Source organism: Papio anubis, chromosome 4 (assembly GCF_008728515.1).
Source record: "Papio anubis isolate 15944 chromosome 4, Panubis1.0, whole genome shotgun sequence".
Lineage (NCBI taxonomy): Eukaryota > Metazoa > Chordata > Mammalia > Primates > Cercopithecidae > Papio > Papio anubis.
In genome coordinates, this window is record NC_044979.1 from 166712167 (window position 1) to 166737544 (window position 25378).

The window sequence follows — 25378 nt, forward strand, 5'->3', positions numbered from 1 at the left end:
GCACTTCACCCCACTATTTTCATGGGAATCCCCCAGCCTGCTCCCAGTGGGATAGGCAGGAGACTGGAAAAGAAACAGTACCCAGTAGGGTAACGTTAGGTCAAGCTGCCAGGCAACAACTGTAATGCACCTGTTTTCCTGTTAAAGCTTCAAGCACTACCACAACAGCGTCCTCCTGATGATCATGAGTTACTTCAACGAACGGCATTCCCAGGAATCTTCTCCCACGGCCTCTCTCCCGCCCACAATTCATACTCATCCTCCCATCCAAAAAGGCATAGAACCGCCCAGACACTTTTCAGTATTTTTATTGTTTGACAAGCATTGACAACGTTCCATTCATAGACCTAAAAACATAAAAATAGACCTTCTTTCAGCTTATAAAAGAAATATATAAGAACTTTTGACATAGACACGTCATGACCTTATGTACAAGAGACAATGGCACCCTCTCCAAGCACCAGACTTCCGAGTGTTTTCAGATGGATGTGTTGCACTGGAACCAGTAAATGCGACGATTAGAAGCCTCTGCTTCCGTTTTCCATCTGGACGCGATCGAACCGGAGATGATATGGGAAAATGCAGTGGTACAAAGGCTATAGAAACCATTCTAAAGCTTTTTAAGAAAACCAGAAGATATAGCAAAAATTTAATAGAATAAAACTTTCAAAAGATCAAGCTCGAAGCCCTGGAAACCCGAAAGGCGGGGGGACGGGGATACAGGGTGGGAACGCAGGAAAAGCAGGCAGAGGCACAAGAGCATGATGTACTGAACTCTCTATTGTCTGGAAATATAAAGTCATAACTGATTTTTATAAAATATAACTCCTAAAGCTACTATAAAATTCAGGTCTAAAGTACCTACTGATGTGTCAAACACCAAATAGATATTTTCCCCAAAAAGAAAGTTTTCATAGTATTTGAAACCCTTCTTAGGAAGTGGACATTGTGACATGGGAAAAGAAAAAGCTATAAACCTTTTTTTAAAAAAAAAAAAAAAATTGAAAGTGCTATAACTTGTTTTTCTTCTTAGTATTTGGATATCTGTTTAGACCATTAATGTGTTGAGCGTGTTTACCCTGTTTCGTTGGCATGAAGAAAGTGTTCAACACAAGAGAAGTTTTTAAAGAGGCTGTTCTGTTTAAAGGTTTGGTTATGAACTGTCAGGGAAGGGGAAGGTAATCTATGGATGAAGATGCAATTTTAATGGAAAAACCAATGATCACCATGGCAACCCCATGAGAAGGAGGCTCCCCTCCCTGCCATGTGCAACAGACATACACCCCCGCCCACCTGGGTGTCATGTTTAATCCAACCAAACTCCCAGCTCAAATACAGATTCAAACATTAAAAAGAAAAAAAAAAAAATCCGCTTCTTGGAAGAAAAGTATATCCTTAGCATGAGCTTGTTGGCCTTTCATGTATAAATATAAAACCACCACACCTCACTCTCTCTGTAAAAGGTTATATCCTCATTTTTTAGGCTCAGGGTTACACTAACACTGTAAAATCCTCATCTATTTGTGCCCCTGTATCTCAGGTAAAATACAAAAAATAGTGTTTCTTCTTTCTCTCAAGCGATAAATTTGGATCTCTTTTCAAAGAGTTTGGCATCTCTATAATTCTATGCAAAACTAGAGCTTCCGAACATGGACACAGAGTAAGACCAGCTATAGACCAAAACAGGAAGGGAAAAAAAAGGCTCATTGAAACATGAATTGCCACCCTCTCCTCACACATTCTTAAAATACACAGAGATTCTGAGACATGGAAGAGGGAAGGGTACAGTCAGAACACTGCAAGCTGTACACATTTCATTTCATTTTGTGTTTGAAAGAGGTTTCCCAACTAGGGACTGATTTCAGATAGAAGGATCGTGTGTGTGCTACTATCCCTTAAATTAATCTGCTGTACATCTGTTAACTCCTGGGGGTGATCTGCTTTCCAGTGCTATAGAATCTTTTTTCTTTTAATTGTTCAGGCCCTGATTAACTGAGAATAAATAAAAGCCCTTAGTAATATACAGAAGATAGGACTCAAGCTTATTTGGGTTTCTGAGGAATTATTTCTGATGTTGTTGAAAATGACAAAGTTGGGTGGCTACATGGCTTCAGAACCAAGTCAGCTGCCAAAACCGTGTGTGCAAGAGCGCGACCTAAGGGGACATTCTTGTCGACGGTACAGGAGGGTGGGCAGAGTTAGGGCAGGAAGTATCTACACACATTCTCTAAGGGGCAGGTGACACAGTCAGATCTCAGTGTTCAGTTTCCTGGAGGGGGCAAAGTCTTCGCGCCTAACCCAAATGACTTCCTCGCTTGCGCTCTCCAGGCCTCCATTGATCCCCGACAGGGCAGCTTGCTTCTTGAGCTGCGCCATGCGGGACGCGTGACTATCCAGGGTTTTCCGGCCTCTTTCCCGCTGACTGATGGAGGCAGCCTGAAGCCGCTCCTGCAGGTCTCTGTCCACTGAGGCGCCCTTCACAGACTCACAGAACTCATCATCGTCACTGAGGATGTCTGTCTCCTTGATGTCATCTTGCTCCTCATACTGAGCAAGATCAAACTGCTCCTCTACCCATCGGTCAGTGTCCCCACCACCGGGGGGCTGCTGGGACTCTTTCTCCGGGCTGCTTGCGGAGATGGCATCAGAATCAATGGTAAACCTGTTTCGAGCCAGCCGCCGCCTCCTCCTCCCAAGAGACTTGCTTGGGGCAGACACTGCACACACACACAAAAATATAAAAATAAAACCCCCACATGCTTTACGTGAGATGAAAATCCAGAAAGCAAAGGACAGGAGAAAATAAAAACCGAAATGGTATGCACTGAATGCCTTGATGTCTTTTGGGGCTTACAGTCTAGATATCACCAGTCTGTCTCGGAGCATTTACCTTGTCGAGGTATCTGGACTTAGAAGATGTTCTAGCAACTGATGGAAGGGCAAGGGGGAACCGGGGCACACAGCAGAGGTTGTAGGTTATGGGCAAAGGGGCACTCAACTCCCTGGGAAATAATCTACTATTCTAACCCGTGCACCTAAGAGATGGGTAACATAGACTACAGCTGCTCTCAAGTAGACAGACCACTGATTTGGGGATGAGTTAGTGAGTTAGTATCCTCAATCCTGGTCATGTCCCATGGTCCAGTGCTATGAAGATCCCCAGCGCTGTCCCAGGGTTGTTTAGCTGGAATAGGTTTTTAGTAAGGGTGGGGGTGCCTCTCTAGTTTTGCTGTCTTTGTAGAAAATGCAGCAAGGAGGCAGAAGCACCGGTCTAAGTTACTTGTTTTCTGGGAACTTGAACGTAACATTTCTTGGGATCTGCAGTTAGATTAACGGCACCACATCCCTCTTAGAGAGCCTATGAAAAGAGAGTGGCTCTCAAAGACATGGAATCTTCAGTTATTTCCCTGTCTTCTTTCTGACAAAGTCCCACGTCCGGTAGGAGGCTAAGCAAACGTGAGCCTTAGTCTCCCCCAATTACAGTCTGTGCGTCGCTCACTCTTCTACAAAGCAATTAACGTATCAGTGCCTCAGTGGAATGAGAAATAAAAAACCGATGATACGCAAGCAGTTTGATCAACAAAGTGCTGTATAAAGTGACTACCAGTTACGAAAACTTCATTCTTTCACCTACTGCCCTCTAGGAAGCCAGAATTAAAAACAAGCAAACAAAAGACACCATCCAATCAAGCCAACAATCCCACCACACGCCTATGCGAGACTGTTCACAGGGAAGGCCGCTGCTTCTCCCTCGAGAGTGAAGCGGCTGTTGCATTAGACACGAAAAGGTGAAATGCAACACGGGCTTTCCAGTGGAGAGGAAGAGTCTCAAAGTCAACTGGGAGCTGCTTTCCTGAAACCAAAGCCCCAGAAACCATCTAATTGCTTCCGTGCTACTAGAAGATGCCTCGTGTCTCAGTTACTGCCAAACGCAGCCTTGACTTCAAACGCAGCAGGCGCAAGGTTAGAGACGTCAACGAGGAGCTGAATTGGCTCCCACTGCAGCCAGGCTCTGCCTCAGACCCCTGTGTGTCCATCACTATTCCTGAGAGTTCTACCATCTAAAACCGTGGAACAAATGGACACTACTGTTGGTTGAGGATGGGAATAAAAGCCATTTCCAGGCAAAATGGAAAAAGGGAATAGAAAAGAGGAGAAAAAAGAAACAAACAAAAAAATCCTGACTTCTATTGAGAAGAGACAAAAATTCCTGTTCACTTTTTTTTGTTTTTTTTTTTTTGAGACGGAGTCTCGCTCTGTCGCCCAGGCTGGAGTGCAGTGGCCGGATCTCAGCTCACTGCAAGCTCCGCCTCCCGGGTTCACGCCATTCTCCTGCCTCAGCCTCCCGAGTAGCTGGGACTACAGGCGCCCGCCACCTCGCCCAGCTAGTTTTTTGTATTTTTTTAGTAGAGACGGGGTTTCACCGTGTTAGCCAGGATGGTCTCGATCTCCCGACCTCGTGATCCGCCCGTCTCGGCCTCCCAAAGTGCTGGGATTACAGGCTTGAGCCACCGCGCCCGGCCCTTGTTCACTTTTATCTCAGCACCAGCAAAATACAGCATCCCTCTCTCCAATCACTACATTAGAACTACCTCAGCTCAAAGCTACTGGAAATATCTGTTCATGATTTGCATGCTGAAGTATCTAGGGGTAAAGTGTGTTAATGTCTACATCTTTGAAATGTGTCAAAAATAAGATGAGGTGACAAATGATAGATGGATTCTCATAGATGAGTGATAATGAGAAGATAGAAAAATATAGAATATACATGGTAGGTGGGAATTCTTTCAGCTCTTCTATAAGTTTGAAAATTTTCTTAGAAAGTAGAACAAAGAAAAAAATCTTTTAATTCAGTTATTGGCAGATGTATATAGCACTTTAGGCTTAATACGGAAGCAGAGTATTTGGCTTTACTATCCTAGCCAAACAGAACAGAGGGAGAAATAAACTAGCTGGGTATTCAGGACAAAGCAAAATGAAGCATGAGTAGCTGTTCCTAGTATGCTTAGGAACCCGGCTACCATTACTGGGTTCTTCCCAGTCTTTTAGGGATGCAATCTTTGACTATTTCCAGTGTTCACTGTTAAGACTGCCGGGTATTGCTGTGCTGTTCTACTCAGGCACCATTTTAAACTCCTCTAACATGAAGATTCTGAGGATAGTGAGATGCCTCCGAAGCAAAGTGATACAGACTTTCTTCAGCCAAAAATGAGCCATCAGGCAGAAAAATCTCTCAATCAGCTAAATCCAAAGGCTATGACATCAAGGCTTTCTCTTGGTAATCATGATGCTGGATGATGGTGTTAAATTGTGGGCTGGTTTTGTTTTCTTTCCAAATGCATCTCAGCCCGAAAACTGAGTGACAGACTAACCATGCTTAGTTTGAAAGTAAATGCAGCCCTGAATTTAGGTTCATTGATTAACAAATGAAACAGGTGAGTTCCCTGAGGTTGAGACACGTATTTCCAAACCTTTTTAAACATTTCCCTAGCAAACAAGAAGGGCAGATAAGACAAATCCAAGATAAAAATCTCTCAAGTGAGTTATAAAGGACCAATAAACTATTCTTCCATGGGGACCCCATGAGAAACTGTGCATCTGGAGGTATACAAGACACTTAGGATACCTCAGAAAACTTAGCAAAGTGCTGGGTGTTCACTGCACTAAGCTTTCAATAAACACTTATCAACTGATTGGAGAAGAGGTTTACACTAACTAGTCCCCGAACATTAGTTAAATTTAAGGTTCTTTTTCTTTTTTTTTGAGACGGAGTCTCGCTCTGTCGCCCAGGCTGGAGTGCAGTGGCCGGATCTCAGCTCACTGCAAGCTCCGCCTCCCGGGTTTACGCCATTCTCCTGCCTCAGCCTCCCGAGTAGCTGCGACTACAGGCGCCGCCACCTTGCCCAGCTAGTTTTTTGTTTTTTAGTAGAGACGGGGTTTCACCGTGTTAGCCAGGATGGTCTCGATCTCCCGACCTCGTGATCCGCCCGTCTCGGCCTCCCAAAGTGCTGGGATTACAGGCTTGAGCCACCGCGCCCGGCCAAATTTAAGGTTCTTAAAGAACGTAATATCCCATGTCAAGCCAGGGAGGTTTTGTCTATGAAAACCTTCAGGCGTTCATACTTCTGTCCATGCCTCTTCAACAGGTAGAATGGTAACGGGGACAAAGGCCAGACACTTTTCTGGCAAGTGCAAAGGGGGTCTCTTTTAATGAAATCCTCCTCCCTGCATAATTCTAGGCTGCCTGTTAAGAAAGTTTTGAGAAAAATGTTAGTATCTTGATGTCATTAAGTCCCTAAGTATGAAAACAGCTTTATCCCTAGACAAATTTTGCTACCATTAACGGGGGGTAGTATTTATTTTACTTCTCCACTGCTCCACCGTAATGGATTAAGTCCTACAAGAATATTTATGCTAGGGCCATTTAAACTCTAGATTCTTGTTTCCAAGAATAGTTCGAGGCTTCCCCAAATGAACATGGAGACTAAAAATAAAGCTGCAGGCACAAGGCCAGGATAAAAACTGGAAGTGTCATGTGGGCTACCAAACCTAGAACCCTTACTACTCAGAGCAGGCATTGCTGTGCTGCCAGACCGTGAAGCCACCATGTTCTCAGAACAGAGGGCTGTGACCTTGCTGAAATGTGACACACGGCTTTCTGCTAGACAAAGCTGGCTGTCATGCAAAGCAGCGACTCTCATTCTGCAAGCAGGCGGAGACGGCCTCTCCAGAAAGAGGATGTGTCTGCATCCCGGCTTGGCAAATGAGAGAGGAGCTCACCAGCCAAAAGGAGAAGGGAGGCAAAGGGAAGGCTTGAGGGAGGACAAGAGGAATGTAGATATAGGGCGGATCCCCAGGAGCCACCAGGAAGGAGGCAAGGGCAAGGAACCTCACACCAGGGAAGAACCGTCCTCCTACATCAGTCCCCACCAGGCCACACCTCACCCCCACTCAACAAGGAGGTCAAGCTCACTGGAGTTCTACTGCGGAGTGGGGGTGACGGGAATCTTGAACGTCTGAATCCCCACAGTACCTGCCCTGCTCATGGCCGGCCTGGCCCCCTTCAGTGCACACAATCTTTTCCCTCCAAAAGGGACATATTGCTGGGATGAGGGAAGGCTCTCGGTTTTGAGGAGCTGTCTTCTGTGCTTATCGCGCAGGATTGAATGCACGGCCTTCAGGAAATCCTTTCGGCTCTCCGGGGAGCTAGGAAAAGATTTACAGATGTTAGAGAACCAGGGCTTAACACATGGGGAACTTCTAAGGTTATCAGGTGCAACCAAACAAATAACCCTTAGGGCCAAAGGCTGAAGACTGAGGCCTTGACTCCAATTTCTATGCTGAGTGGTGATTTTACAGCCAGGGAGAAAGAGCACATAATTCTTTTCCCTTCATGCTTTGTGATCCATCTCTTGTCACCGATGTGGGGCAGAGCAGCCCATTAACGAACAGGTCTATGGACAGTGGGAGTTTGTACCACGAAGCTGCCAAAGTCTGCTCCTGGCACTTAAGGCAGAGCTTTTCATTGTAAAATGTTTTTGAGGGCAAATGAACCACAAGATTCTTGCAGCTCTGCAGAGCACCCAAAGGCTGATGTCTCAACGTTCCTAATGTCCTCTAGAGCTGAGCTCCCTCCTGGTAAATATCAACGATTCCCATGACACATTTCAACATGTATATATTAAGGCTGTAAAGAACTATCAAATCTTCCCAAGTCCCAATTCCCATGGTTTAAAAAAAAAAAAAAAAAAAAGAAAGTGCTTCCTAGGCGAGAGTTATTTTTCTTGTTATATTCCCAATAATTTTACCCAGGTAAGTTTCATCTGGTATTCCTTATTAACAATACATACGGCATCCGTGTAAGTAGGCTTACTAAACTCCACGGACCTTACCAACAAAATCACAAACAGATGAGCCACAACAGACAGTAAAGGTGGTGCTCAAACCCCATGGGGTTATACAAACAACATTTCACTTGTAGTCCTGACAGCTTTCCGGGGATCTGACCTTTGTTGACCTCTGTCACCCAACACAGACAGATCTGATGTAGCAACACAAAACATGGGTTTTGAGGTTAAACCCACCATTCATTTTCTTTTTGTTTCTTTTTTTGAGACAGAGTCTCGCACCCAGGCGAGTGGTATGATCTTGGCTCACTGCAACTTCCACCTCCCAGGTTCAAGAGATTCTCCTGCCTCAGCCTCCCAAGTAGCTGTGATTACAGGCACCTGCCACCACGCCTGGCTAATTTTTGTATTTTTAGTGGAGACAGGGTTTCACCATGTTGGCCAGGCTGGCCTCAAACTCCTGACCTCAAGTGATCCGCCTGCCTTGCTGGGAGTACAGGTGTGAGCCACCATGCCCGGCACCAGCATTCATTTTCTCTGAGGCCTTAGGCAAAGTACCATCTCTAAGCCTTGCTTCCCCATTTGTAAATTGGAGTAAGAATAGTACTAGGCTGGTGCAAAAAATAATTGCAGTTTTTTCCATTAAAATTAATGGCACTTTTAATTACTTTTAATGGTAAAAACTGCAGTTTCTTTTTATACCAACCTAATACCCTGGTCTGACTAACCGAAATAATGAATGTAAGGTGTTTAGCAAAGTTTATGCTTGGTAAAGGTACCTTCTTACCATACTAACATTATAAAATATTGCTACTAATCATACAATATTGATTCTATCGTCTTTTGTAGATAATCCATAGTATATTAGTACTCACTGTGTGAGGTACTGGGTAATTTACTGAGTAAATCACTGAGTGTCTATGATTAAATTAAAGCATGATTCAATATGGGCACATTTAAAGCCAAATATATTAAATGCCATCTGTTGGGGTCATCCATCTTATATTTTTAGAAAAACAAATGGTTGCATATGCGGGAAGACCTCAAATTCTCATGGGGGAGGGAGAGGAGAGAAGGAAGGAAAGAAAGAGGGTGGCAGGGTAGAAGAAAAACAACAACAAATAAGTAGAAGCCCACATGAGCCCAGCTTCCCCTCAAGACGTGCAGGTGATCAACACAGGGCGACCTCCCTATGTGCTCCAAATGATCAGGAATCCCGATGACACTTTCACACGCTGTCACCTCCTCCCAGCTGACTCTCCGTTTACTGCATCTCAGCGATGTTACAGTACAAGCAATGTACCAAACACCAGAATACAACATAAGACACCAAACCATTCCAATCTGCAGAACTGTCATCACGGCCTCGACTCACAGGCCCAGGCTCACCTGCAGCACAAGTGGAAGACCCTCTCCGGCCTCCCTTCAGACTCAGATTTGACGTGGACAATTTCACACACGGCATTTGCGTCTGCGTCTAAAGACATTAAAACAACAGGAAATCAGGGTATGTTTCTAATGGATTTATTTACATGTTTACAAAAGCATTTTCCAGCTGTGATAGAGAATTAATAATGCAGAAATGTACAAGATCAAAGATATTTTCCTACTATTCCACGATCTAAAGAGATGAAGCGACTGAAAGCTTAATGGATGCTAAGAAGAGAACACTTGGAAAATTTCCAGTTGGTAAAATCTTCTAGACGGTCTAAAAGGCCAGTCAATCATACTGACTGAACTCACTTTTTTTTTTTTTTTGAGATGGCATCTTGCTCTGTCATCCAGGCTGGAGCGCAGTGGCATGATCTCAGCTCACTGCAACCTCTGCCTCCCGGGTTCAAGCGAGCGATTCTCCTGCCTCAGCTTCCTGAGTAGCTGGATGTACACCACCATGCCTGGATAATTTTTGTATTTTTGGTAGAGACAGGGTTTCACCATGTTGGTCAGGCTGGTCTCGAACTCCTGACCTCATGATCCACTCGCCTCGGCCTCCCTAAGTGCTGGGATTACAGGCGTGTGCCACCACGCCCGGCCTGAACTCACTCTTTCAGCCATGCAGTCTGTTTAACTGAACTGTGCATTTCAATTAAATGATTAGTTGTTTTGGCAACAGTTGGACTAAATGGAGCCAAAGCCTCCTATGCAGATTTCATCTGGCCAGTGATATGACAGGTAAACCCTTGCTGTCTGTTAAGGGAGTCTTCCCCCAGGTGGCTGGGCCTAAAGCCCTGGAGATCTAATGGGGTTTCTCGCCCCCCCGCCTCCCCCTGGAGTCTACTTTGAACACAGCAGAAATGGTATGCCAAGAAAGGAAGGAACAATTTTAAAATAATTTGGAAGCTCTGTAGTGCCTATAATGGCATAGTACTTTAAGTCACGAATAAAGTGTTTATGAAAGGAACAATTCACTGCAGACATTCAGGCCATACACTGTGAAGTCTCACTTTTATCCAGTGGCTCAGAACCCTGGTCACAAACCCTCACTGTGGTTGCATGATTTAACCCTAACCAGAATCTATCTGCAAAAAATTTTACAAACTTTCCGAACTAAGATAAAAACCTAAAATTCCACATTCTGATTCTCAAATCCACTAGAGTGGATTTCATAACGAAAAACATCTTGACGAGTCTTTATAACTCAAGTAAAATAAGCTTTTATCTTGATGGTTTTAAACTTGATTTGAATGAAAACTAGAGAGAGAGAATGGAGCGTCGTATTACAAAGATGGCATTGTCTTCAAAATTTGAAGTCTTTATGTGTTTACTCCTCAATGCAGGCGAAATTCCTGGCTTAGAAGCTGTCAAGTCTGCTACAAAAATAAACTTTCCCATTTGTAAACCTGGCATGAGGAAACAAAGGAACTGGATAATTCATAATCTACGATTCTAAAGTAAGACTTTAGTATTTAAGTGCCCAAACCTCAAAATGCTATTTGTAGCTGCCCTAGACTCACGACTTACAGGTGCCTGCAAATGTACGTGTAAATCAATTTTGCAAATCACATCGTAAGTAAAAGGGCATCCAGCAAATCACTGCTGGGAGATTAGAGAGAAATCTTCTAAAACAAATAATCATTCCAAATATATTTGCCCTACGTGGTTTGTGCACTGGAGATTTCCTCCTGTAAGGCAGAAAAACTGAAGGGAGAAACACCTTTAATTTGGAAGAGTAACTCAAAGTGTGCACAATATGGCAAGAGGTTCTCCTCATGATGTTGGACTAGTGTGAGTTGGTTTTCTGAGGATCAGATCCAGTTTTACTGCTTATGGCAAGTGGAAACAAGGAGAGGCTACACAACAGAAATTGGATAGTAAGAACTTAATGTTCACCTTAGATGCCAAAAGCATCACATAGAAATTCACTTGATCACACACCTGCTGGTCTCCACCGCCAGGGCTTTTCTTTACCAAAGCTGCACCTGCTGTCCAAGTGGGACAGGGAACAGGTGTGGCTAGAGTGCCCACTTGACTCCCCAGAGATGCTCTTTCCAGGGTGCGCCTGGGAGAGTCACACAGCCCATTCCTCCTCTCGAGAACTTGGCCTCAAATTAGGCCCAGGATGGGGAGCTTCTGAGTCACAAAAATATCACTTTTCTGTCAGTACCCTGCTACTCATGTGTTTAAAGCATCGTCTAATTATATTATCAAGTATACTCACAGCTACCCAACAACTTACCTCACGGCTATGTGGATCATAGAAAAAGAACCAACATTTCAGACTGGGCGTGGCAGCTCACGTCTGTAATCCCAGCACTTTGGGAGGCCAAGGCGGGAGGCTTGCTTGAGCCCAAGAGTTCAAGACCAGCTTGGGCAAAATAGCAAAACTCCACTTCTACAAAATATTTAAAAAACTAGCTGGGTGTGTTGGCACACGCCTGTAGTCCCAGGTACTTGGAAAGGATAGCTTGAGCCTAGAAATTTGAGGCCACAGTGAGGTACGACAGCACTGGGCAACGGAATGAGATCCTGTCTCTAAAACAATTAAAATAAATTTAAAAAAGAATCAACATTCAAAAGCCTTCACACTAATACCAAAGATAAAGATTTGTAATACTTTAGGGAAAAAACGTGTAGTCAATGCTTTTTAGTGCTTTGGGCGGTATATTTGGATCTCTCCGTTGAAAGGCAAGGGAGTAGTTTACCTGGGCTTTGTCTGCTCACGGTCTCAAGGATTGTTTCAAGAAGCACAGGCTCACTGTACTCAGATGGCAGTCGCTATAGTATTGATGTACAGAATGGAATAACTAGAATCTCTTCCAGGAATTTTGAAGACATTACACATCCATTCACTCAGTTCATTCATTCACTTGGTTCATTCATTCATTCATTCATTCATTCATTCAATATTTAATCAATGGCTGGGTAAATAAGAGGCCATAAAGAGACTGAGAGACAAGAGAGTTAAGCATAGAAAAAAAAAAAAAAAAAAAAAAGACAGTAGAAGGGTTAGACCTAGAGTGTGGATTCAAACAAGTAATTTCTACACACACCAGAGATAAGTGTGTGAAATACCCAGCACAGGTGAGAGTTTACCTGCACTCGCCAGAGCTCGAACCTGCAGCGCTTCCGTGGGGATCATGTGTCGAAATCTGCAGGGGTCCCAGTCCTCATAAATGGAAAGCCTGTGGGATCCCACCTGCAGGGGAGAAGGAGTCAGCTGCGTAAGAAGAATCTAACCTGCCCCGGACCAGTTCCCTGCATTTGCTAAACCAGCGACAGACTCTCACGCAGTAACTCCAGGCGTGCCCAAAGGATCTTCACCCCCACGAGCTCCTGTTCATCCAGCAGGGAGTGAGAGGCTGCGTGATAAATACGTTGAGGGGAGGGTGGGCAAATAAGTTTGCTAAGCAAATGCAGTGAAGAGAGACACACACAGGGAAGAGGAGAAAAGGGATCCCAAAACAAGAACAGGGGCAACAGAGAAGGGGAAAAGTAGCGTTAGGAAGGTTCTGGGCCATGGCAGACCAAATCAGCAATTGAGTCCAATTGGTTCCAATTCACAAAAATGAGACCAATTCATTTTTGTGCTCTAAACATAAGCCTGCCTGAAAAGAGGGCAGGATGGGTGATCTCAAGCATCCTTAGCAATGCTTGAGAAATAAACAAGATCATAAAAAGGCTCATACTGACAAAATGGTAGAATTATGCAGACATAACTGATAAGCAGATAGAGAAATAGTTTCAAACCATCAGGTGACAAAAGAAGTCTTACAAGTTTCTTCTTCTGTTTGGAACCATCTTTATACACAAGGACCACAGCAGTTTTGAAGACTGGAAAAAATAAAATAAAGATAGTTATGGCATGTTATGTGTAGGGTTTTCCTCTTGACATCACTAACTTGTGGTAATAAACACTACAGTTATGCAGAGGACGTTGAGATCCCAGTTAACTGACTCCCACACACCTCCCATTCATTCATCACATCAGTGAAAATCAAAAGCCTATTGAGACACACAATTTTCCAGGTTCAAAATAAACACAGAAAGCCTACATAAATGGAAATAACCTATGCCTCAAAACACTTTTGGGTACAATACGTTAGGTATGCTATCATTTCAAGGTTAAAACTTCAGCTGATACATATTCAACAAAACTGTACTAATTCAGTCGATGGAGGAATAATATAAATGTCTTTCACAATAACAATGCAATTGCTGAAGATGATTTATACTTATGCAAATTAAGGTAATAGTGCACATAGACAGCGATAATTTAGGAAATATAACTCATCGTTTCACCTGAAGAAACAAAAATGAGTTTATGAAATAGAATTCAACTGTACTTCCTCCAGAATGACTGAATCAGAGTAAGCTCTCTAGGAGTGGTAAACATGTAGTAGTTTCATTCTTATATTCTTTCGGGGGTGGGGAGATACAACGGAGTTATGCATAATCTTCCAGAGAATTCGTTAAGCAATGCCAAGCACATTTAATATGCAGTGATTCTGATTCTTCCTAGAAGGGGAAGTAGAGTTGGCACCCAGAAGGACTGGAAGGGTGACCGACTCCTGCCTGTCCTTCGTTCTCTGTGTCAGGGTCTCTGCTATGGTCCACATGTTTGTGTTTCCCCAAAATTCATACCTTGAAACTAATCACCCTGGTGGTTTCAGGAGGTGGACCTTTGAGAAGTGATCAGGCCGTGAGGACTCTGTCCTCATGAATGGGATTAGTGTCCTTATAAAAGAGACTTGAGAGAGATGCCTTGACCCTTTCGCCATGTGAAGCCACAGCTAGGAAGTATGAGAAAGCAGGATCTTGGACTTCCAGCCTCCACAATTGTGAGAAATAAATCTGTTGTTTGGAAGCTGGCCAGTTTATGATATTTTGTTATAGCAGCCCAAATGGACTAAGATAGTCTCCATTATCTCTTCATACTCTGACCCCAAGGAATACCCCAGTCACACAGCAGCTGAAGGAGGCACAGCCTTGTATACCAGACACAGAATTACAAAAGGAACAAGCACTCAGAGAATTCTCAGGGATGGGCCACCAGGCTCACAGGCCCTTTGGAGGCCAACCGGAAGTATCTGGTTCAATTTCTATCCTACGTAGGGCAAGCCGGTCTTGTCTCCTCTTTGTGTAAGATCATGCTAATCTCCACTGCAGGGAAATAAGCCCTGAGATGCAAAGAAACTGACTCCAGCCACTAGGTCTAGACTGCCCATAGCCCTTCACACCTCACAGCATCTGACCCCTCCAGATTCCCAGAGCACAGACTGGCAGATTCCCTCCAAAGGTTCACACTGACCTGAAGCGGCCACACCAGCCTCTTCATAGTAGCTAAGCACAAGCAACCTGAGAAGGCCCTTCATTCCCACTATGAAGCCTTCAGAAATCAGAGGCTGGGACAGCTAGGTCCTCTTAGAAATGAAAGGGCTCTACCCCAATGCCTCTCATCTCAGAAGCGCCACCCTGCCACTGGGACCACAGCTCAATGGTATGACTGCCCCCATGTCCCTCAATCTTAACCATCGTGGATCACAGCAGGAGGGCCAGAGAATGAGCGTCAGCCTGGCACCGGGACCTCCGCTTCTCCCTTAAACTTCCCCGAACCCTCGGAGATAGTGTTCCTCAAGTGACTCCACAGCGTTGCCCAATCCCTTCAGACATGGCCTTGATGATCTCCAAAACTCACACTACCTTTGCCAGCCTAAAGCTTCCACTCTGCGCCCAAAAATGTGAATGTCAAATACCCTTCAAGGCAGAAGCCTATTTCTATTTGTGTTTGTTTTTTGTTTAAGGCAACGATCACCAACATTTGGTACACACGAGCCAGCCTGTGAGTGAAACATCAAGGTGCTTCGTTGGCAGCAAGTCGACTTCGGTTTCAGCAGAAAGCTGCACTATTTCCTGAGGTTAGAGGTTTAAACCAAAACAAGATGACAACCACATTTTAACCCCAAATCTGCCGACTGAGGGGAACCGTGATCCTTCCTTCACAGCAACTCTTCCTTATTTCAACTCCTTGCTCAGCCTCTCTGCTAGTTCTGCCTTACTACTTGAAATCACACCCAAACCATCAAACTTGTCTCTTTAACGACTGGGAATCCACAGAAGCTCATCATGACTACAGCCTTTGTTCATAATCCCAGTTTTAATCCTTCCCCTCCTCTTTCCTTTTACTCTGGAGAGAATTCTGAGTAATGACAAACCTGTCTTGTATCTCAGAGCCTTCAGTTTTTTCTTGTGAACTACGGCCCCTGCTGAGTTTGCTGACGGTGTGATGCTCTGAAGCTGGAGTATGCAGTCTCCATTTACACCTGGGACAGGTGTTGTGGGCCCACCTTCCTGGAGGCAGCTCCCACACCGACCTCTCATAAACAGCCCAGGAGGCAGGGAACAGAGTAATGCAGAGTCCACTATCTGAGCCTGTGCAGAAAGTGGCACCTAAATCCCCAACCTCAAAACCAGCATTTTCCTGAATCACTTACACCATGGGCTGGCAAACAAGGGCCCTCAGGCCAGACCCAGGACTGCTGCCACCTGTGTGGTGCAGCTGCTGATCCAACCGCGGATCCAGCCATCTCATTCATTTACACGTTATCTACGGCTGCTTCTGGCTCCAGTGGAAAAGCATGTGGCCTCCTGGCCCAAAGCCTAAAATGTACCATGTAGCCTTTAAAAGAAAAGAGGACCAGGCACGGTGGCTCATGTCTGTAATCCCAACACTTTGGGAGGCCGAGGCAGGCAGATCACAAGGTCAAGAGATTGAGATCATGCTTCAATATGGTGAAACTCCGTCTCTACTAAAAATACAAAAATTAGCTGGGCACCATGGCGCACACCTATAGTTCCAGCTACTCGGGAGGCTGAGACAGATGAATTGCTTGAACCCGGGAGGCAGAGGTTGCAGTGACCTGAGAATGCACCATTGCACTCCAGCCTGGAGACATAGCGAGACTCCGTACCACCCACCCTCCAAAAAAAAAAAACAGAAAACAGTTTGTCAACCCATTTTCTCCTACTTAAATTATTTTCTTATTCTAAATCTGTTGATTTCTAACTGCAGTGAATCTGTAAAATTGAGGGCAAAGCCATAAAGAATCTAAATGTTGACCTCTAGTCCTACATCATGGTGTGGGTCATTTATATCAATATCCTCCATCCCATGAATGACCGATTAAGCAGCATCAGGGAGATCCCAGACTCCTCCAAGAAGAAATCACTATAGAAGAAACACAAGTGGTAATGTTGAAAAGAAAGCAAATACTACTGCCCCCCTCCCCCAAAACACCTACCCCATCAAAAACTAACAACTTGTTAAAATACCCCCAATATTCCTTTGAATGGCCTATTTAGTCACATGCTTTCTCTGCATTTATATATTTTGTTCTGTCTTGTTTTGTTTTAGACAGAGTCTTGCTGGAGTCCAGTGGCACAATCTCAGCTCACTACAACCTCTGCTTCCCGGGTACAAGCGAATCTCCTGCCTCAGCCTCTCAAGTAGCTGGGATTACAGGTGCCTGCCACCACATCCAGCTAATTTTTGGATTTTTAGTAAGGACGGGGTTTTACCATATTAGCCAGGTTAGTCTTGAACTCCTGACCTCAAGTGATCCGTCCGCCTTGGCCTCCCAAAATGCTGGGATTACAGGTGTGAGCCACCGCACCTGGCCTCCTTTGTTATTTTTAATGAAATGGCATCAACAGCTACAGGGGCTCTTTGCAAATTCTAGGAATATCAGTAACTTTTCAGTGAAGGCTAAGTGATCTAAATAGAAAGTCCAATGAATCTTTGCATGAAATACTTTGATTTTAAAATCACTAGGACATTCCAATTGGGGATACTTTGTTCACATCATGGAGGAAAAAAAAAGTTTAGTTAAGAAGGAGTAAGCAACCTCCGTTCCCCACAAGCCCACACAAATAATATAAGGCAAGAGAATAAGCCACATTTCCATTATATTATGTTCCTACCAATGAGTCTTTTAGGAGGAGGCTAGGACAAAACACAACCTAAAACAAAAGCATGGAGTGTTGATAGTTTTATATTCATGAACAACACAGCAATATGCCAATAAGCATTTCCATTGCAACAACAAGCCGTGTTTCCTAAATTATACATAATTCCCAGTAAGCTAACCCATGTTTTTTCTCTCTCTCAAAAAGCATATTACAATACAATCACATGAGATCTCTAATTGCAGCAATTGCATCCATCTAAACTGGTTTATTAAAGAATAAATCATTCGCAAACGTCTCTAATTTCACTAGCATTGAGTGGCAATGCGATTGAGATGCACCTCACAGCTGATCCAGGCACTCCAGAGTTTGCCACAACAGCTCAGCTGAGAACCAGCATCCTAAATCCTGGTTTTAAGACCAAACAGTAACAAAGTCAGGAAGAAAATAAAAGATCTAGGATTTGGGGGTCTCAGAAACAGAGGCCATTTTGTCTTGATTTTTCACTTTATTTTTCCTTGGTTTATAATTAACCCATTATTTTGAAAAGATACTCAGAGCAGCAGCCCCCCCACCAAAAAAAGAAAAAAAATTCTTTTCCTGCCTATGTGTTTATGTCTGGGACAGACTTGGGCACAGCCACTTCCGCCCACCCATGTGGCTGAGTGACCACACAGTGTAATTTAACTCGAAGGTTTCATTTAGTGTTTGCGAGATGTTGGTGGCTACAGCAGGAAGACCCATTCAAGTAACTGCAATTAACTTTATTTTTAATCAGTTGGGTCTTGAAAAAGAAATGTTCTTGTTTTGAAAAATAAGCTAGACTTTTCCCCCTCCATAAAACCCTTTTCTGATACACACCAAAGGCTGCCAGCTCTGGTTCCTTTTTCCACTTGCCCAGCGAGGCCGGCGGGTTCAGCCAGATCACGGTGGTGTGCAAAAGCAGGTCCCCCATGCTCAGATCTGCAACCTGAAAGCCAGAGATGTGACAAAGCTTACCGGGCAGTATTATTAACACTCAGATTTTCATGACGTCTGAAAATTCAGCATGCTGGTATTAATTTTCCTTCAAGAAAATACTGCTCCTAAAAACATTTGCTTAAATATACAAGATAATGCGTAAGTTAAACTGCTTGATTTAGCCATTCCACAACGTAACACATCAAAACATCACGCTGTACACAATATGTAAAATTTTTACTTCTCAATTTCATGTTTTTGAGAAAAGAAATAGCACCAAAATGACAGATTACATTTTTAAAAAATACTTTCGATTTGTGACTGTCTCAGTCACCACCACCAAACAGGCTGAGGATACAATATCCCATCAAAACAGGCTGAAGATACAATACCTTTCCAATGGGAAATAATAGTATCATTATGTTCTAGCCATGTTTGAGCTAGGAACAATACAATGAAATTGTAACAAGAAAATCCTTTAACTCATATGAAATCTCCTAATTGAAAAATAAATCCTCTCTATTCCCAAAGAAACACACGGAATACAGGGGAGAGAAAAGGCTCGTCTTTTTTTTCCCCCCTTTACGCCATGTTCGTCTACTAGAATTTCAGAATGGGCCGGGCGCGGTGGCTCAAGCCTGTAATCCCAGCACTTTGGGAGGCCGAGACGGGCGGATCACGAGGTCAGGAGATCGAGACCATCCTGGCTAACACAATGAAACCCCGTCTCTACTAAAAAATACAAAAAACTAGCCGGGCGAGGTGGCGGGCGCCTGTAGTCCCAGCTACTCGGGAGGCTGAGGCAGGAGAATGGCGGGAACCCGGGAGGCGGAGCTTGCAGTGAGCTGAGATCCGGCCACTGCACTCCAGCCTGGGTGACAGAGCGAGACTCGGCCTCAAAAAAAAAAAAAAAAAAAAAGAATTTCAGAATAAGATGGCAAATAGGTACAAACTGGGGCTCTGAAATTCACATGCAGTTAGTCTGTTAAAACTGATCTACGAAACTGGAGATGTTTTGTGTTCAAACAGAGAGAGTTTCCCAAGGAGATGCTAATGGTTGTCTACGACAAAGATCCACCCCCAGATAACTGCATACATTTCCACCAGTGAGTATCCACTTTTTGGAAGTGTAAGCAAATTATTTCTTCTTCCAATCCATTTCAAAGATGACTTTATTTCACTTTAGATGAGGGAGAGAGAAGCCAAATGAAGAGTTTGAAGATTCCTCTATTGGCACGGGCTGCGTGAGTGCTGGAACCCCAACAGACCATGAGGTGTAGTCACTTGCCCCCAGCGGTCACATGCTAAACTGTCTCAGACAAGTGCTGGTTGCAGAGCCATCTAGACACAATGATCCAGAGAGCCTGATGCAAGTTCAATGTCTGCCTCACAACAGTCACATCTGCTTTTCTCACTGGAGTCACTGACCTCCTTCCAAACTGAGCTGAGTTTCCTATATAGTAGCAACCTGGCAACCCTCCACTGAACGCAGTGCAGTTGGGATGGCCCTGCTCGAGCCACCAAAACAGGCTACCATGCTGAGATGTGGCTCCATCAGTACGGAGTACAATGCATTACTGCCTCCCTTGATTGGGATTATTGTAATCATCACTGTCATTATTACTGAGCTGTAGTACCATTAGTATAACCAAGGGTTAAAATAATTTTTAAGCAGCTATATTATTTTGTCTACAGGTATTAAGTAACTCATCAACCAAACTTCCAGGATATTATCAGCCAAGGTAATGACATCGTCTCCACTACCTGTCCCCCAAAGACCCACACAGAAGAGGAGGAATTATACACAAAAGTCAAATTCCCAGGTACCACAGTCCCTGGGAGTACATCTTTAAAAGTGATTAAAGGCCAACATGGTAGACTGTCCAATTCTACTTCCTCCCACAGAATTACATTATCTGCACCTTCTGCCATGTGATTTTCCAGCACCTCCCACTAGGCTAGGCAGGGTACATACATCACTGCCCAGATGACTTTGGGTGTAGGCATTTGACTTAGTGCCCACCTTCCAGCCATGGGAAGGACTTGCCCAAGACAGCCATTGCTGCTTCAGCCTGGATCCTGGAAGGAAGAGACAAGGAGCACACCAGAACCTTCAGAACTGGAGCTAACCAAGAGAAACCAAACCTTGGTTGACCGACAAAGCCACATTTGAGATAAATATTTGTTGTAGAGAACCACTGAGATTTTAAGTTACTTGTTACACAACTTAAAATGGGCTGATGCTGTGCCTGTGCACAAGGTTTCTCTCTGGGCAAGCTTCCCATGGCAAGTGGAATAGGGGGTCAGGGTGCTCCCTCTGGCCACAGCGCTTCCCCTGGTTCCCTTCTGAATCTTCCTCCCAAACCCCAAGAGAGAGTTCTGCTGGGAGGCCTCTACCTTCCTAAAGACTGGGATGCCCTACTGAGCCAGCATTTTTAAGGACTTCTTTTAAGGGGAAATGCCCTCTTGCATTCTTCTTCCTCCTAGTTAAGCCAAAGGGATTCCTTAGCCCAACTCCCCAGAGTTTAACATGGAGGTATGAGGTTGAAGACCCAGTTTCATCAAAAAGCTGTTTCTTTGCCAGCTTTGTTCTCTATGAACCTACTTGCCTTCAGAGATATCTTAAGGAATGTTGGCTGAAGACAGGATTCAGGTACCCTGCGTTCCTAGAATGTTAACGTTTCACAATAAACCTGCTGTTACCAGCAGATACTGATAAATGTTCCTATTCCTGTTTACAAACTTCATCAATCCATTCTAGGCTGTTAACTCTTATTGCCACTAAGAGGGAACCACAAGGATCAAGAGTTCAAGAATTGCTTTTGTGAAAATCTGAATATAATTTGGGTACCTCCACAATCACCTGCCTCAGTATCCGTAATTCTTCCAATATACTGCTGAGAGCAGTGGAGTAGAATTGTCATTGATCTTGGCATAGACCATCCTATTTCCCAAGACTCATTCTCCCTAGGGCACTGAGGCTGCTGCATCCTTCCCAGTTTAAAGGCCGTTTTCCTCAATGGAAGAAAGAGAGATGAAACGGGGCCTGAGACTTGAGTGACCAACGGCCTTTCAGTAATGGATTCCCACTGGGGGTCTATTTCCTGCTCGTTTGTCTTATCCTGCCACAACAATATCTTCTCTTGCTCTCTTTGGCATCTTTTCCAAGCCAGAAATTCTCTGGGCTTTGCACCTCCTGGTAAAAGTAGGATTTTCCTCCTCTTCAGTCCTGGTACTCAGCCAGTGTCCCTCCTTCCATCTTTTGCATATTTCTTTTTACAATCTCAGCCCACAAAAAATACTTTGTATAGCACTATATGGCTTTGTTCTTCACTGGAAAGATTTCTTACATGTCAGAATTTCATTTTAAAGGACTTCCAGTTTCACTGAAGCCACATTCCCTTTAATAGTCTCTGACTTCTGATCATGATCATCTTTTTTTCCTAAATTCTTTGTAACCCACTATCCATCTCGCCTTCTAATCTTTAGCATCATGGTCATTTGCTCCTAAGGTCATTAAAATCCAATAATTAATTTGGCATATAAAGAAAATATAATATGATGTAATGAAGATGTTCACTTCCATGGCCTTTACCAGTAAAATGCGCTTCTGTTAGAATGAAATAAACCAAAGGAGAGGAGGACTTCTTATAATAAAAAAAGTTTACAGTATTATTCATATTAGTCAATTTAAAAAAGCATTAAAATTCTCTGATCAACATAAAATCAAGGTATAAAATTACCTTCAAGATATAACTAAACATATACATAGATATTAAAAACAATCAAAATCAACACCAAAATATTGTAAGTTCTATGTCTTGAAACCATAGTTTTCTTCTTGCCTTTTTCTGTATTTTGCCCTCTTTTTTTAATAAGCATAATTTTTTTCTTCTTATAAAGTTTTATAAGAAAGTGAGAACTCAGTCCAGGGAGGCAACCTTCATCTTTTCTATACTCTGATAGATTAAATTATCTGCCAAATAGTCTGAGAACATTCTCATGCTCTGCTTGTTATGTAAAAACAAAATTGTGTTTCAGTTGAAAACTACACATCCTCTACAGCAGACATTCCTGGGCTATCAGATTCTGACTGTACACTGTCTTTGAGAGCCTGTGCAACTCTTTGTAAGGTGTAGGTAACAGAGATGTGTAAATTCTGTCCAGTCTGACACTGGCCTAGTTGATTTCCTCCAGCTGTGGAAAAACCAGTTTGTCTCATTTACAATTCATCTCAACATTTCTTCACTCCATATATAAACCTGTGTAATTGTGACTTTTCCAATGAACTTTTACAACACCTGCCTGGGTCCCCCACATCTTATGAGTAAAATAAATTATGAGATATCAACATTTTACCTCTTTCAGAAAATTATCCTTTAACAGCCTGAAAACTTGTTTTGTTTCATTAAGGACAAAAAAAAATGAGCCTGGATAATGGCCTTTAATATTTCTGGAGATAAGGTGCTTTCACTAGTCTACACTAAACAACCAAACTTCGTCCCACCCACACGGCTTTTAACCCTGCTGCTAGTCACAGCAAGAGTGTTTTTCCACTAGGTTCCTTCCCACATTTTCTCTTTTTTAAGGTGGAAAGAAAAACTGAGTCTAATATTCTAGTTGAATCTGAGCGTACAGAGGCATTGATGAATGTTAACATATATCATATCCCTACAATTCCTCTAAGTATTACTGGCTTTTTTAATTGAAAAATAATAATTGTATGTATTCAGGGGTACACAGCGATGCTTTGATACATGTACTGTATAACTCATCAGATCAGAGCAATTAACTTCTCCATGCATCTCAAACATCTACCACTTCTCTGTGTTGGCAACAAACTTTTATTCAGGTAAGAGCTTCTTAATGACTCGGGCACCACTTTTAGCTCACCTTCAGTCTTTCTCAGGTGTATCTGTTCCTGCCACTGCTCTTCCAGGCAGGTTTTTGGGTAGATCCGATTCAGAGTCATCTGAAATTTTCATTCCTTTGACAACTATTTATTGAGCACCCACTAGGTGCCTGTGTCATTCTAATCTCTGGAGGTAGAGCCCTGGGCTTTAATGACACTTCTAGAAACAGCCCAGATTGTGGTGATGGAAGTTCACTTTCACACTTAACACAGAATAAAGCCAGAGATCCCCAGGGTGAGGAGCTGAACATCAGGAAAACATTTCTTACAGGAAGAAACAGTCCAGCTGAGGAAGAAAATTCACATTGCAGGCTTGGATAAAGCACAGATGTTCCACTAAGAAAAACAACAGCATCTTAACTGTTTTACTTATAAGTAACACCTTTTTTTAACAAAGAAAAAAAAAAAGCAACTCAAACTCGGCTTTCCTGACAGATGTGTCTTGAGAAGATGGGGACCCTCACCTCTTTTTTCTCACCAGTCTGTTCCGCGATCAGCTGGTCAAACACAGCCCCAAACTCTTCATGGATTTTCTGCATCTCATTGATGTGACTGGCAACCTTGTTCATGGTCTTGATGGCCACTGGAAGAAAACAGGCCGTGAAATGAGAAGCTATTTAGAGACCCTCACGGAGACTCAGGTCTGCGGGGGTCCCGGGCCGAGGCCTACCGTCCAGGTGGTAGTGCTCCTCGCTCTCGGCATCGGTCAGGGCGAACAGCTCCCTGAGCAGAAGTGGGTACTTGAGGATCCTCTGGATGGGCTTGATGAGGTACGACTCAAGCGTGGATGAGTGCTGCTGCTTCGGGTTCTGGGCATCCAAGAACGCCTTGAAAGCCGTGTCTGTCTTGGCTGGCAGGGTTTAAACACAGGTCATCGGGGTGGAACGCCCACGTGACTCTCTTCCCACAATTTCCCTCCCTTCCTCCGTGACTCCGAGGTGCCTTTTTGCAGGACTGAGCAGAGAGTGGGTGGCAGGAAGAGGGAAAGGTAGGGGAGGGCGGTCAGGGAGACCACAGGCAGTCAGATCTACGTATTTATGTGTTGGGGTGGAGTGGGGAGAAGCCTGATGAGTTACAGGATGACGGAGTGTAGACTGCAGACACCCGGATTTCCAGCGGCTGCTCTTTATCCTCCTCCTATTACACATGTTTTTTTTTATCCTGATGTTTTGACACCTGGGGCTTTACGGTCCATGGGGAGACTGCCCCACCCACGCTGGTCAGTGCCTGGAGATAGTAAAAGACTTGCCAGGAAATGTGCCTTTTATAGAGTCCCCACACGCTGTCACCTCCTCTCTGAGGCTCTTATACCCTGGGCCACCATTCTCGTCCTAATCATCTCAGGGTGGGGAGCAGACATCTTGGCTTCGAGTGCACCCCAGAGCCCGGCCTCCCCAGTTCCTTCCCTCAGAAACCCCAAGAAAGGCTCCTGACCACATCTTCCGCTCGCTCCCTCTGCCTCCTGACTGACCCTGCAGGTCCTCATCTGGCCCGCATGGCATGGGGTGCCCCTGCCTCTTGGGAACTCTGAGTGACAAACTGGTAATCATCCATCCCCTGAGCTGTTGGCTTTGTCATCCGAAAATAAGGATAAAGCTATATTCTGAACACTCCTTACCCTAGTTTTCCTAATCTTTCAAGCATTTCACTGCTGGAAAAACCTCTTTTGAAAAAGGCAAGCAGGCCAGGCACAGTGGCTCATGAATGTAATCCTAGCAGTTTGGGAGGCCGAGGCGGGTGGATCACTTGAGGTCAGGAGTTTGAAACCAGCCTGGCCAACCTGCTGAAATCTCATCTCTACTAAAAATACAAAAATATTAGCCCGGCTGGTGGCAGGTGCTCGTAATCCCAGCTACTCAGGAGGCAGAGGCAGGAGAATCACTTGAACCCGGGAGGTGGAGGTTGCAGAGAGCCGAGATCGCGCCACTGCACTCCAGCCTGGGTGACAGAGGGAGACTCCGTCTCAAAAAAAAAAAAAAAAAAAAAAAAAAAGAATGAAAATTTAAAAGAACGGCAAGCAGATGCAGAAGCAGCAGCACCTCACAGTGCTGGTGAAGTAGACAGAGGCAGACTCTCCCACAGTGATCTGTTCAAAGTTAACTCGGTGGCACCACCTTAGCGTCTGTGGGATCTGATCTGATGCAACTCAGGCAGCACTTTCCTCACCAGCCTTGCCTCCTTCCTCTGTGTCCCAGCAGGTTTGGGAAGCAGCCCTGGGGGGTTGTGGGGCCCCAGACAGAGGTACCTGGCAAGGGCT

At 44.2% G+C, this 25378-nt stretch overlaps 1 protein-coding gene across 8 annotated transcripts in view; it reads right to left on the minus strand.

Moving 5' to 3' along the window:
* Nucleotides 1-292: 292 nt before the first annotated feature.
* The window catches only part of TIAM1 (TIAM Rac1 associated GEF 1), a 293585-nt gene continuing 268499 nt past the window's right edge, over nucleotides 293-25378 (minus strand). For 4 of the 8 annotated variants that reach the window (XM_017956476.3, XM_009202371.4, XM_009202374.3 and 1 more), the window contains 8 exons: nucleotides 23792-23971; nucleotides 23586-23704; nucleotides 18111-18219; nucleotides 13060-13118; nucleotides 12381-12483; nucleotides 9237-9324; nucleotides 7034-7206; nucleotides 1141-2717 (listed from right to left, as the gene is read on the minus strand). In XM_017956476.3, coding sequence (XP_017811965.2) covers nucleotides 2248-2717; nucleotides 7034-7206; nucleotides 9237-9324; nucleotides 12381-12483; nucleotides 13060-13118; nucleotides 18111-18219; nucleotides 23586-23704; nucleotides 23792-23971 — 1301 coding nt within the window. In that variant the 3' untranslated portion in view covers nucleotides 1141-2247. Of the gene's footprint in view, nucleotides 2718-6339; nucleotides 7207-9236; nucleotides 9325-12380; nucleotides 12484-13059; nucleotides 13119-18110; nucleotides 18220-23585; nucleotides 23705-23791; nucleotides 23972-25378 lie in introns of those variants that run through there. The other 4 variants (XM_003895546.4, XM_009202373.4, XM_031665710.1 and 1 more) reach the window with 2 other exon arrangements.